This window comes from Aotus nancymaae, unplaced genomic scaffold (assembly GCF_030222135.1).
Source record: "Aotus nancymaae isolate 86718 unplaced genomic scaffold, 86718_ANA_hifiasm-v0.15.2.pri h1tg000033l, whole genome shotgun sequence".
Classification (NCBI taxonomy): Eukaryota; Metazoa; Chordata; class Mammalia; order Primates; family Aotidae; genus Aotus; species Aotus nancymaae.
Genome location: NW_026988447.1, coordinates 64526969 through 64540809, shown reverse-complemented (window position 1 = coordinate 64540809; position 13841 = coordinate 64526969). Strand labels below are relative to the sequence as shown.

The 13841-nt window shown below is 35.1% G+C and overlaps 1 protein-coding gene across 9 annotated transcripts in view; it reads right to left on the bottom strand.

Annotated features, from left to right (window-relative positions):
* The window catches only part of EMCN (endomucin), a 113999-nt gene that overhangs the window by 60191 nt on the left and 39967 nt on the right, over nucleotides 1-13841 (bottom strand). For all 9 annotated transcript variants that reach the window (XM_012436547.2, XM_012436546.2, XM_064384056.1 and 6 more), the window contains exons 2-4: nucleotides 11540-11665; nucleotides 7117-7170; nucleotides 2709-2825 (exon numbers count right to left, since the gene is read on the bottom strand). In XM_012436547.2, coding sequence (XP_012291970.1) covers nucleotides 2709-2825; nucleotides 7117-7170; nucleotides 11540-11665 — 297 coding nt within the window. The remainder of the gene's footprint in view (nucleotides 1-2708; nucleotides 2826-7116; nucleotides 7171-11539; nucleotides 11666-13841) is intronic.

Below are 13841 nucleotides of genomic sequence, written 5' to 3'. Positions count from 1 at the left end.
ACAGCCAATATCATACTGAATGGGCAAAACCTGGAAGCATTCCCTTTGAAATCTGGCACTAGACAAGGATGCCCTCTCTCACCACTCCTATTCAATGTAGTACTGGAAGTTCTAGCCAGAGCAATCAGGCAAGAAAAAGAAATAAAGGATATTCAAATAGGAAAAGAGGAAGTCAAATTGTCTCTATTTGCAGACGACATGATTGTATATCTAGAAGACCCCATCGTCTCAGCCCAAAATCTCCTGAAACTGATAAGCAACTTCAGGAAAGTCTCAGGATACAAAATCAATGTGCAAAAATCACAAGCATTCCTATACAACAATAACAGACTTAAAGAGAGCCAAATCAAGAATGAACTGCCATTCTCAATTGCTACAAAGAGAATAAAATACCTAGAAATACAACTAACAAGGAACATAAAGGACCTCTTCAAGGAGAACTACAAACCACTGCTCAACGAAATAAGAGAGGACACAAACAGATGGAGAAACATTCCATGTTCATGGTTAGGAAGGATCAATATCGTGAAAATGGCCATACTGCCCAAAGTAATTTACAGATTCAATGCTATCCCCATCAAGATACCAATGACTTTCTTCACAGAACTGGAAAAAACCACCTTAAACTTCATATGGAACCAAAAGAGAGCCCACATAACCAAGTCAATTCTAAGCAGAAAGAACAAAGCAGGAGGCATCACACTACTGGACATCAAACTATACTACAAGGCTACAGTAATCAAAACAGCATGGTACTGGTACCAAAACAGAGATATAGACCAATGGAACAGAACAGAGGCCTCGGAGGCAACACAACATATCTACAATCATCTGATCTTTGACAAACCTGATAAAAACAAGCAATGGGGAAAGGATTCCCTGTTCAATAAGTGGTGTTGGGAAAACTGGCTAGCCATATGCAGAAAGCAGAAACTGGACCCCTTCCTGACACCTTACACTAAAATTAACTCCAGATGGATTAAAGACTTAAACATAAGACCTAACACCATAAAAAGCCTAGAAGAAAATCTAGGCAAAACCATTCAGGACATAGGCATAGGCAAGGACTTCATGACCAAAACACCAAAAGGATTGGCAACAAAAGCCAAAATAGACAAATGGGACCTAATCAAACTCCACAGCTTCTGCACGGCAAAAGAAACAGTCATTAGAGTGAATTGGCAACCAAAAGAATGGGAAAAAATTTTTGCAGCTTACCCATCTGACAAAGGGCTGATATCCAGAATTTACAAAGAACTAAAACAGATTTACAAGAAAAAAATAAGCCCATTCAAAAGTGGGCAAAGGATATGAACAGATACTTTACAAAAGAAGACATACATGAGGCCAACAAACATATGAAAAAATGCTCATCATCACTGGTCATTAGAGAAATGCAAATCAAACCTACATTGAGATACCAACTCACGCCAGTTAGAATGATGATCATTAAAAAATTTGGAGACAACAGATGCTGGAGAGGATGTGGAGAAATAGGAACACTTTTACACTGTTGGTGGGAGTGTAAATTAGTTCAACCATTGTGGAAGACAGTGTGGCGATTCCTCAGAGACCTAGAAATAGAAATTCCATTTGACCCAGCAATCCCATTACTGGGCATATATCCTAAGGATTATAAATCGTTCTACTATAAGGACACATGCACACGAATGTTCATTGCAGCACAGTTTACAATAGCAAAGACCTGGAACCAACCCAAATGCCCATCAATGATAGACTGGACAGGGAAAATGTGGCACATATACACCATGGAATATTATGCAGCTATCAAAAACGATGAGTTCGCATCCTTTGTAGGGACATGGATGAACCTGGAAACCATCATTCTCAGCAAACTGACGCAAGAACACAAAATCAAACACCGCATGTTCTTACTCATAGGTGGGTGTTGAACAATGAGAACACATGGACACAGGGAGGGGAGCACTACACACTGGGGTCTGTTGGCGGGAACTAGGGGAGGGGACAGCGGGGGGTGGGGAGTTGGGGAGAGATAGCATGGGAAGAAATGCCACATACAGGTGAAGGGGAGGAAGGCAGCAAATCACACTGCCACGTGTGTACCTATGCAACAATCTTGCATGTTCTTCACATGTACCCCAAAATCTAAAATGCAATAAAAATAAAAAATAAAATAAAATAAAAATAAAATTTAAACAAAGCAAAATTAAAAATAAATAAAATAAAAATAAAATAATGAGTTTGGAAAGAGTTGGTGTGATTTATTTCTGAAATGTTTTATAGCATTGACAATCAGCTACCTTGGCTTGGGGTTTTCTTCATAAGAACACTTTAAATTCCTATTTCAATTTCTTTAATCATTATAGGTCTTTTCAGATTTCCATATTTTCTTGAGCCAGTTTTAGCAATTTATTTCTTTCTAACAATTTTCCCATTTCATCTAAGTTGTGTAATTTGTTAGGTGAGCTGTCCTTTTAGTGCAGGTAATATCACAGATTATTTCCCGGCCTTGCATTAATCTTCCTTCCCAGCCATTCATTTGTGGCTGCAGTGGAAAGGGTATCACTGAGAAGGATGAAGTTGCCCAATAATTTTCTATTGGGTAGAGACTAAGAAACAGTTTAGGTAGAGCATCATTCCCCGGCAGGTGTATGCTGGAGAATATTCTGAAGCTAGTCTTATGCAACACACTAGTTTAACACTTCAGCACAAATCCTCGTACTTACTCTTGTGTTGGGAACTTTGTAATGTTGAAACAGCAGTTGGAAGTGCAAGGTATGTTACTGCTGCATTTGAAATAATGGACTCATTCTGCCTGCCATCAGTGGTTGTGATTCCTAAATCTGTAAAAAGAATGAAAAGTCATCAGGGGTATAACAAACCACCAGATCATCTTATTAATTAATATTCCTATTAATATCCAACTAAAACTTGAAAATTAATATCTAGAAGTCTTCTGACCAAGCCTTAGAAATCCAGCATTTTATCGTTCACCTTTTGGTGACATAGTTAATTACTTTAAAGAACGTGGATAGACATTAACTTTCCTGTGTACATGCTGCAGATTATCTCACTTGATTATCATCGTAATCTTAAGAATTAAATAATCATGATGAAAATTGTTATATATATAAGACTCAGAGAAATTAAGTAATTTCCCCACAATCATGTGACTTGTAATAGGAGAGAACCATGGCCTGAATTTAAGCCTTTCTGATGCAAAAGTTAATCACTCGGCTGCCCTGGGAAAATAATGGTAGGGATATGGCGGTAATTAAGTATGGCGCTATTGTTCTCATGCCACTTGGGAAAATCTTTTCAAGCAGGTGGAATAGTCAGGGGATGAGGGATAATAGGACATAGCACATAAATTGAATACACTTCTAATTATACTTAGTTCATTTTCTTGAAAAAAAGAAAAATTTACAGCAGAAAGATAAGCTGAGCTTTTCAAAGATACGTCGGAATAAAATGACTTGAAACAGCCTGCATTTCCCTAAGTATTATGAAGATAATTGATACCCTTCCGTTTTTTCAGTCTAGTATGGAAACACTGGGCTTCTGAGGAAAATGAAGACATGCCATTTACTGCATGCTTGGTGTTGGCTAGATGTGATGTTAGCTGGAGACAACGGGAAAGCACCTTAGTAGATCTCTAACACTGAGTAGAATGGACCAAGAGTTGCTGGTGCTTTCTAGAAGTGCAGTCAGCTTCCATTATATGTCAACAATCATCTACTGTGTAATGCAAATTCTTAGTGCAGTTGAAGGAGTTGTGCTGGAAAAAGAGATCATTTGCAAGAAGACCTCATAGACAGTGGATAAATATATTTTCCTTCAGGTAAAAAGCCTTCGGGAATTACTATGCAAGCAAAATGAAATAAATTCAAATATAGTCTACAGTGTTAATCCTGCATATGAGAGAGAAGGAGTGAAAATGGCCACACATTGCAGAGGCATCATAAAATGTTAAATTGAGAGGAAAATATGTGAAGTAGAGATATGCCTTATTATAGCAAGAAAGCAGAAATCGGTATTCATGTTGGCATGGAAATGGGAAGGGTCACCCAAGGTACAGAAACTCAATGCTTGAGGATGGAGGAACTCCGGAGGGTAAAGATTTTGCTTCCCCCTGGAATTCCAACATATTTTTGGGAAACATCAGTCATTTGTCTCCAGAAATCTTTGGAGAATTCTTCAGCTGAACTAAAATTGGAAAGCATGAAAAAGTTATCCTGAAGACCTAAAGAGTTCCCTGGTATCAAGCAGACTCAACAGTCTTGGTGGAAGGAAAGAGAAAATATATCTAAGAAAGATGTGGAGGGCTGCCAGATTGGAAATATACAAAGAGAAAAAAACAATGAATAGCAGGGATGCAATGACAAAGATTCTGCTTAGAGAACTGCCTATTATAAATGTGTAATATACTTCACAAATGAGCGGAATTAGAGCCTACACTCAATGTAGGACAGGTCGTCAATTATACTGCATGAAGTAGGCCATGGAGCAAAGCTTCAATGCTTTGAAGGTAAATCAAAATATTTTAAAATATTCATGATAACCCCAAACTGAATAGAATAAAAGATGCTGCCACGGTCACTAATTTTTAAAAGTAACCAATATACAGAAATGCTTCAAATCCTAGTCTCAGGAGAGAAAAACGTATGCATGGATGACTAACATTTTTTAAGAAATGAGAATCATAGTTATATTAACATCTTGTTGAGAAAATTTTTCCAGTTGTATTTAGGTTTAACACATAGTTTATTCCAAACTACTGTCAATGAGTAATTGACACTTTCAGAGAAAAAGTAAATTAATCATAAAGCTGGTCTTTAAATCTGAATACTTTTCTACTTTCCCCTACATAACAATATGTACCTGCTTTTATCTACAGTTATGAATTGCACTATAAGCCTAGACAATAATGTATGCATTAGGTTTCACAAACATAATTTTTCTGGAGAAATGTTAATTTATAAGAGAATCGCAACATCAAGATACATCGAATTTACCTTTACGATTTGTATTTTTGACCAGTGGAACGGAATAAAGAGTCCAGAAATAAATCTAAACATATATGGTCAATTAATTTTCAACAAGGGCATGAAGAAATTACAATAAGAAAAGAGTAGTCTCTTCAATAAATAGCACTGGGGAAACTGTATTACCACATGCAGAATAATGAAATTGAACCCTTATGTGACACAACACACAAAAATCAACTCTAAATGGATAAAAGACCTGAATGTAATACCTGAAATCATAAACCTCCAGAAGAGAAGATAGGGGAAAATCTCCTTCACATTGGCCTCAGCATTATTTTTGGATATCACATCAAAAGCTCAGGCTACAAAAGCAAAAGTAAATAAATAGGACTACATCAAAGTAAAAAGCTAGTGCACAGCAAAGGAAACAATCAGCAAAATAAAAAGCAGCTTAAAAGTTGAGAAAAATAATTTGTAAATTACATATCTGATAAAGAGTTAATAGTCAAAGTCTATAAAATTATAAAATAAGTATTTTATTTAGGTCTTTAATTCATCTTGAGTTAATTTTGGTATATGGTGTAAGAAAGGGGTCCAGTTTTAACCTTCTGCATATGGCTGGCCAATTATTCCAGCATCATTTATTGAACAGGGAGTCCTTTCCCCATTGCTTGTTTTCAGTACCTTTGTTGAAGATTATACAGCATAGGTGTGTGGTCTTATTTCTGGGTTCTCTCTTCTGTTTCATTGGTCTATATGTCTGTTTTTGTACCAGTACCATGCTGTTTTGGTTACTGTATCCCAGTAGTATAGTTTGAAGTCCGGTAACATAATGCCTCTAGCTTTGTTCTTTTTGCTTAGGATTTCCTTGGATATTTGGGCTCTTTTTTGATTCCATATGAATTTTAAAATATTTTTTTCCAGTTCTCTGAAGATTGTCAATGGTAGTTTAATAGGCAATACCATTCAGAACATAGGCATGAGCAAAGATGATGAAGACACCAAAAGCAATTGCAACAAAAGCAAAAATTGACAAATGGGATGAAATTAAACTAAAAAGTTTCTGCATGGCAAAAGAAACTATCAACAGAATAAGCAGATAACCTACAGAATGGGAGAAAATTTTTGAAAACTATGTATCCAACAAAGGTCTAATATCTATACCTGTAAGAAACTTAAATTTACAGGAAAAACAACCTGATAAAAAAGTGGGCAAAGGACATGAACACTTTTCAAAAGAAGACATACATGTAGCCAGTAATCATATTAAAAAAGTTCAACATCATTGATCATTAGAGAACTTCAAATCAAACCCACAATGAGATACTCTTTCATACCAGTTAGAACGGCTACTATAAAAAGTTACAAAATAACAGGTGCTGATGAGGTTGTGGAGAAAACGGAAGGCTTATAGACCGTGGGAGTGTAAATTAGTTCAAACATTGTGGAATACAGTATAGTCATTTCTTAAAGACCTAAAAACAGAAATGCCATTCAACCTAGCAATCCCATTGCCGGGTATATACCCAAAGGAATATAAATCATTCTATTATGAAGCACACACATGTTCATCGCAGCACTATTCAGAATAGTAAAGACATGGAATCAACCTAAATGCCCTGTCAATGACAGATTGGATAAACAAAATATGGTGCATATACACCATGAAATACCATGCAGCTATAAAAAAGAATGAGATAATGTCCTCTGCAGGAATATGGATGCAGCTGTTAAACATTATCCTTAACAAACAAACGCAGAAAAAGAAAATCAAATATTGCACGTTCTCATTTGTAAGTGGGAGCTAAATGATGAGAACACATGAACACATAGAGAGGTCAAGGAATAAATCATAAGAAATATTAGAAAATACTTTGCAATAAATTAACCTGAAAACATAATGTACCAAAATTTATAAAATGCAGATAAAGCAACACAAAGAAGGAAGGGGATGTGGGAAGTGACTAGAAATTGATATGGAGTCTCCTCTCGGGGAGATTAAAATGTGCTGAAATTCATAGTGGTTGTGGCTGTACGATCTTGTTGATATACTAAAAACTTCTCAATTGCACACTTTACAAGGGTGACTATTATGATATGTGAGTTATATTTATTTTTAATGGTAGAAAAATGAATCATTACTCACCTTCCTTACTTGTCGTTAATGAAGCAACTGTTGATAATTCGCTGTTGGTTGTTCCTAGTTTGATAAAATAGATTACATTATTATTAATCATAAACTCATGCTATCTGTCAATGAATACATAAGTAAAAGTAAGTCAAATCTATAGATGGACCGGCATCCCACCTTTGTCTGTCTCTAATTTTTCCCATTTTCCAGTTAGTTTTGTCTGAAGAATATATTATATTAAACGCTTGGGTGGCCTACATGCATACACACACACATTTTGCATAATGGGCCCCCAAAACAAGTTTTCAATGAAGATTGTTACTTAGGTACCTTTGAACATGCAAACAATTACTGCAAAAGTCTAAATTCTAATGTTTCAAATCATGTTATTTTTCCCTGTGAGAAAAGTGGCATGGTCAATAGGACCTAGGAGTAGCATGTCTTTTTTCTTCATTTTATTATTATTATTTTTTTCATTTATTAGTTCTGGCATTGAAACTTCTAAATGAATATAAGTCATGAAGGAACTTGAAAACTTCTATGTTAATTTTTTTTTTAATGAAATGTCCTTTGAGTTCCCACTCTATGCCAGGTGCCCTCCTTTATTCTTGAGGGCAGTATCCGAGTCTAGTCACGTTTTAAATCTTAGTATCAAGAATTATTCCTGGCATACACTAGGCATTTAGTCTATGTCGTTCCAAATAATGGAGCACTCATATAGCCCATGAAAATCAAGCAAGGGACAAACCTGCCTTAAGTAGTCAACATGACGCATCAGTTTGATGCCTACTCTCCCACTCTCTGTAATAGTCTTTCTCCTTCCTCCCTCCCTCCTTCCCTTCTTTCCTTCCTTCCTTTCTTCCTTCCCCTTTTACTTCTCTCCTTCCTTCTTAACAGGGTCTTGCTCTGTCACCCAGGCTTGAGGGCAGTGGTGTGATCATAGCTCACTGCAGCATCAAACGTCTGGCCTCAAGTGATTCCCCCACGTCAACCACCCAAAGTGCTGAGATTATAGGTGCGAACCACAGCACCTGGCCCCTCTTCTTTGTTCTTTTCTTTCTTGTAAAATTTTATTTTAGAATCTAGGGGCACATGTGCAGGTTTGTTGCATGGATATATTGTGTGATTACGACAAAAAGCTATTTCGTTTTAAGGATATTATATCATTTTGAATCAATAAATGTTTATAAAAGATTAAATCATCAGAATATCATAATTTTACTCTCTGCAAAATTGTTTCTTAAATTAGCATTCATTGATGCCATTTTCCAAAACAAACTTTGAGAACAATGATAATTCTATTTAGGCCACAAATGTTTCAAGAAAATGTCTAATTTGTAAACATTTTATATTTCGTGATGATGAACTAAAAGCAAAGCATCAACTTTGCCATTTCAAAATTCTACAAAAAGGAGAAACCAAAAAATCATGTACAGAGATATTCCAGGTACTTTATTTTCTATTCAAACATAACAAGGAACAGAAAGACAATGAATAAAACGAGAAAGACTAGAGAGAAAATGGAGCTCCCAAACTCATTTTTTTCTAACTAATCATACAACAAATTTTCAATCATGTTTTGAAAATTTTCTTCTTTATAGTCGTATCTAGTTAGTTTCTACAAGGATGATGTACAACTGAAACAGCACCATATTTAGCAGCCTGTGTGAGACAGGTGGCCAAAATCATCGGGCTCCTTTACTGACCTCAGCTGAAATTGAATGTCTAGTTTAGTAGCAGAAATCGTTAATATCAATGTTTATTCCTGCATTATAATCCAACTCATTTAAAAATACTAGACTATCAAATGTTTTTAAATGAAGTTTAATAATAATCAACATTTTAATTTTAAAAAGTAAATTTTCAAGTTTCTTTTTTATCCTAAGTTCATTTTATGATAGGGATATTCAACATCTGTCAAATGTTGAATTTTAACTCCAGCCATTTGACCTTTGCACAAAATGTGCAATGCACTTGATGTACATCTAGGAAGAGGTCAAGTCACATTTCTCTAATTGGGCAAGTCTCTGAAAACAAGGCCAGCTCCAGGCAAAGCTCTATCAGTCACTTCTGCCACTTCAGTGATTATGTTACTGCAAGAAGAATTCTCATCTCAGTTGCACATTTTCCACTTTTCTGATGATAGAATTTCTGCCATTGGCAAGAGAAATAAAATTTATGTGATTTAGAAAGACATAAGCACTATTAGACCACCTAGCTTTTGACCTTTAAACCAAAAAATATCTGATTAGGAAGTCTTAAAATGAAAGTAAACATGCTTCTTCATGTTGTATTTGTTTGGTAAATACTTTCATCGTGGCTAAGAGGACCATGTTGGCCATGAGTAAGCAGGAATAAGGGACTTCTTCACTACAGACACTTTTTTTTTTTTTGGTTTTATTGAGTAATTTTAAAAATGATTATTTTGGAGAATGGGACAATGTACAAAACTCCTCCAAATGTAAGCGCCTCACAGGCCTGAAATTAAGAAGTCAAATATGCTGATACACAATGCTTAGGACATACGAATTCGAGATAAAGAGGGATATTCTCCATCATCTTTATGACTGTGTACTAATTCTGTTGCCCTTAGGAGGATGGCCATATCAAGTGTAGTTAGTGTCATTCATCTAACCCTTGATACACGGTGGTGATCAAGTAAGCCAGACAAAAAGCAGTTATTTTCTCTGTCTTCTTTGTGCAATGTTGTTCCCTCATTCTCCTATAAGCACCACAGACCCCCATTTGTCTGACGGCTTTCTCAGCCGCACCCCATACAGACTTTGTTTCCCACTCTAGATCCAAGCAGCTGGGGACCCGAGAGCCTGCCTTTCCTGCCTGCTCTCTCCCACCTCACTCTCCCAGCAGCCTTCATTAGAGAGTCCAGAATAGACTGACGTCCTTTCATTTCCCTCCCACTGCTAGATTTACATTTTGAGATTTTAACCCTTAAAACTTCTCAGAATAGATCTCAGATGATACTAAAGTATTATTGATTTGGAGGATTTGATGATGGCTTGCAACTTTGTGATAAATTGTCTATACTTTTTGAGATGCATATTTAGTGTATAGAAGTAAACTGGCGTGAAGTCTGGGTTCCCTTCAAAGTACCTTGACAATCTAGATAAATAGTGATTTGGGGAGATGGACATATGGAGATTAATTATAGTATTCTCTACTTTGGGATATATCTGTCTATTTTTGTAACAATAATCAATAAACAAAAAGTAAAACTGCTCTGGCCCATTACATTTTATATAATCATATGTGAATAATTTAACACTCAAGTGGATAACTATTGATGGATACAGACAACAGTGCAATTTATATTAAATGGGTAATACAAACCAGTGAAAGTGTCCCAAAAAAGAGTGTGTGTGTGTGTGTGTGTGTGTGTGTGTGTGTAACCTCAAGTATTCTGTACACTCGCTTCAGAGAAGGGTGCTTCAGTTTTCTGCTATGGGGGTCCCCCAATAGTAAAGGTGCTAGAAATGGTTTGGTGTCATCATCTTATAAGTAAACATTGCAGAAATAATGGACTATGGTCATAATGCTCTTTGTCATCACCCTATTCAAGTCCAGAAAACCAGCTTTCATTGGTCTTCTGCATATGTTTGATCTTGGTCTTAGAATGAAAATTAGGAGGGAATAAAGAGGTAAAAAAGACAGTAGTAGGAATTTCAGTTATCTATTCCTCAAGATACATGATTTTCTGGTCTTTCTATGTCCTTAGTATTCTAACCGGAGTTTTTGCCCAAAGGCAATCAACAAATCTGTTTTTCTTGTCCATTGATTACAGGACCTGTGTGATACGCCTCATTTTATGTGTGTTGCCAGATGGGCAGATGCAGTATACATTGCATCGATTACCTCTTGCTTTTTTAATGGAAGGATTCTAATGGCTTTTAACATTTTTTGTGGATGATAAGGTAATCTCATTAAATACCTAGCTAGAAAACATGATATAGTTGTCAGTCAGTCCAGTAACAATAATTATTACATTGCTACAAACCTACAAATTAAATCTATTATCAACACAATGCAACAGTCTATCTGTCACAAAGCAACAAAACCAGTCTGTTATTAATACAGTTTCAACATGTTGGCTGTGCTGCTTAGGTGGAGAACTGGAATATTTAGAAAGATATTTTATGACTTAGGACATGGCAATTTCTTTCTTCTCTAAAAATAGACTTTGTGTATGTAACACTCACAATAGAATCATTCTCAACGGGAAGTGATCTCAAAGACTATCAACAAAGATATCGGGTTTTTGTACGCAACCCCAAATAGCACATAATTTCAAAATTATGAAATAGCACCGACCTTTATAACAATCAGATATAAGATCCCAAATTATTTTCTCATGCTGATTTATATACATACTACTAATTTTATTTGTTAAAGTTAAACTACATTTACTAACAGTTAATCCTACCTTTAGGAGTTGTTCCCATTGTTGGTGTGATAACAGGATTCCATAATGATTCTGTGCTTGGTGTTAGTACAGATGTTTTTATTGTAGTAGAGACAATTGGTAGAGATGTACTTGCATTTATAACATCTGAAAAAAGGAAACTACATTAAAGTAGTTGCATTAACATTTACATATAGTTTGCCAATCAATAGACTAGTATATTTAAACAAGTATACTGCATATATACTGCTGCTGACCAATCATTAGAACGTGAATTTGCAACCAATTTTCTAATTGTAATCAATTTATCCTTAGCTCAACATTCATTCACTAACTATATCTGCTTCTCACCAATGGCATGAATTTTCAAGATGGCTGGTAGAAGCATTTGTGGTTTCAGAGAAATATACTTTCTGAGAAGACTAATGAGGAATAAATGTATAAATTTAAAATTTAATAATATTTTAAATCCAACTAAACTAACTTTGCCAGATGAAATTTAATGGACACTCTCTGGTCAATAGATGTTTCGCTAAATATTTTTACATCACATTAAAGTTATTAAGTATTAAAATGTCAATATTAGTATACATTCTTCCTGATATAAAGCACTCTTTCTACATAAATATATACTATATAAAGTATAAAATTTGAAACATTATAATTAATACAGATAAGTGTATACATATATATATATACACACACAAAGGTAAGTTCCAAAGAAAGACAATAATCTTTAAAGAAATCCAGCAACTGCAACATACTTAAGAGTAACGGGGCACCATAAATCCACATATTTTAATTATTTCTCTAAATTTTAACACTATTTGGGCAGGCCAAGGCACAGACATGAAGGCAATATGTTTTGTTCCATGTTATATCTTTCTTTTAAATAATAATTCTTAAAACTTCGATGGAAACGAATGAGGAGATCCGTCTTCTCCAACAACCGGAGTTGGCAAAACCATCACTTCATTATTATTTTTCAAAGTGAATTATGAAGGACTCGATTCTGTTCTATGAAAAGATTTACTTCACATAAAATTATTGTAATTTGTTAGCATTTATAAAATATTTTTACTCCTGTATTTTATTGTTTTCATCTCTGGAAATACAGTATTATGTTAAAGATCAAAATACAGCAAGCATCTAAGATAATTTGGAAAAAATATTCACATCTTTGGAAAGCATTGCTTTTTGTTGTTACTTGGTCTGGATAGAGTATACACAGCATGTTAGTTAAGATGATGGACTTCGAATAATAAAGGTATATTCAAATCCCGGGCAAACTGGGTATGTCATTACAGTAAATATATGTTAATAGTATGACTTCTCAAATTATATTACATTTGAAAGGTTGCTCTTTGAATATGAGAAAAACCAATAATCTGGCATGTCAACGAGACCAATATCTCAGAAGTCATGACATAGAGTATATTTGCTGTATAATTTTATAGTCTTGAGATGCTTGGAAGTGTTAGTTCTTAGCACTAACTGTTTATAGATAGCACATAGAAACTGCTTGATATATTCAGCACACAGAGAAATGGTTTCAGCACATACAGAAATGATAGAACTGCATTTTCATCGGCTTTATGAAAGTTAAGTCAAAAGCCTTTTTCACCTCTGGAGGTGCACTTCACACCCTTGGTCTTACCTCCCTACCCCACAATATTCACAGGGAGCAGGAACACAGCCTATAGAAGCTTATCGTTTTTCTATTAGTCATTTTGTTCTAGCTATCCTTGTTTTAGTCTTAACTTCCATGACATAACCCTAATTTTAAATTTTATATTGCGGTTGAAGAAATTACTCAAAGGAATATACCACTTAGACAGATAAATTCACCTATAAATAGCCTGAACAATCCTCATCTATGGATTTACTAAATAGTAACAATCTTAATTTCTGAGCATAATCAACATCTCTAGAGATGTTTTTCCTTCCTTCCTTCCCTCCTTCCTTCCTTCCTTCTTTCCTTCCTTCTTTCCTTCCTCCTTCCTTCTCTTCTTTTCCTTCCTTTCCTTTCTCCCTCAATATGTACTGAGCAACTACTTATGTAAAAATCATGATTAGATACAATAAAAGAATCTATGGTTTACCAGACAGTATCAAACATGACTTTCAATCTGGTAGAAAACATAATGCCTATGCACAATACATAATAAGATATATTCTATATGGGTTGTATAAACGAGTGTTTTTCAAACTGCAGGTTGTGATACAATCAAAGAATAAATAAATCTCTATAGTAGATTGCAGTCAGAGCTTTTGCCAACTTATAAAAGAAAAGAAACAATATGACAGTGGTATTGCAAATATA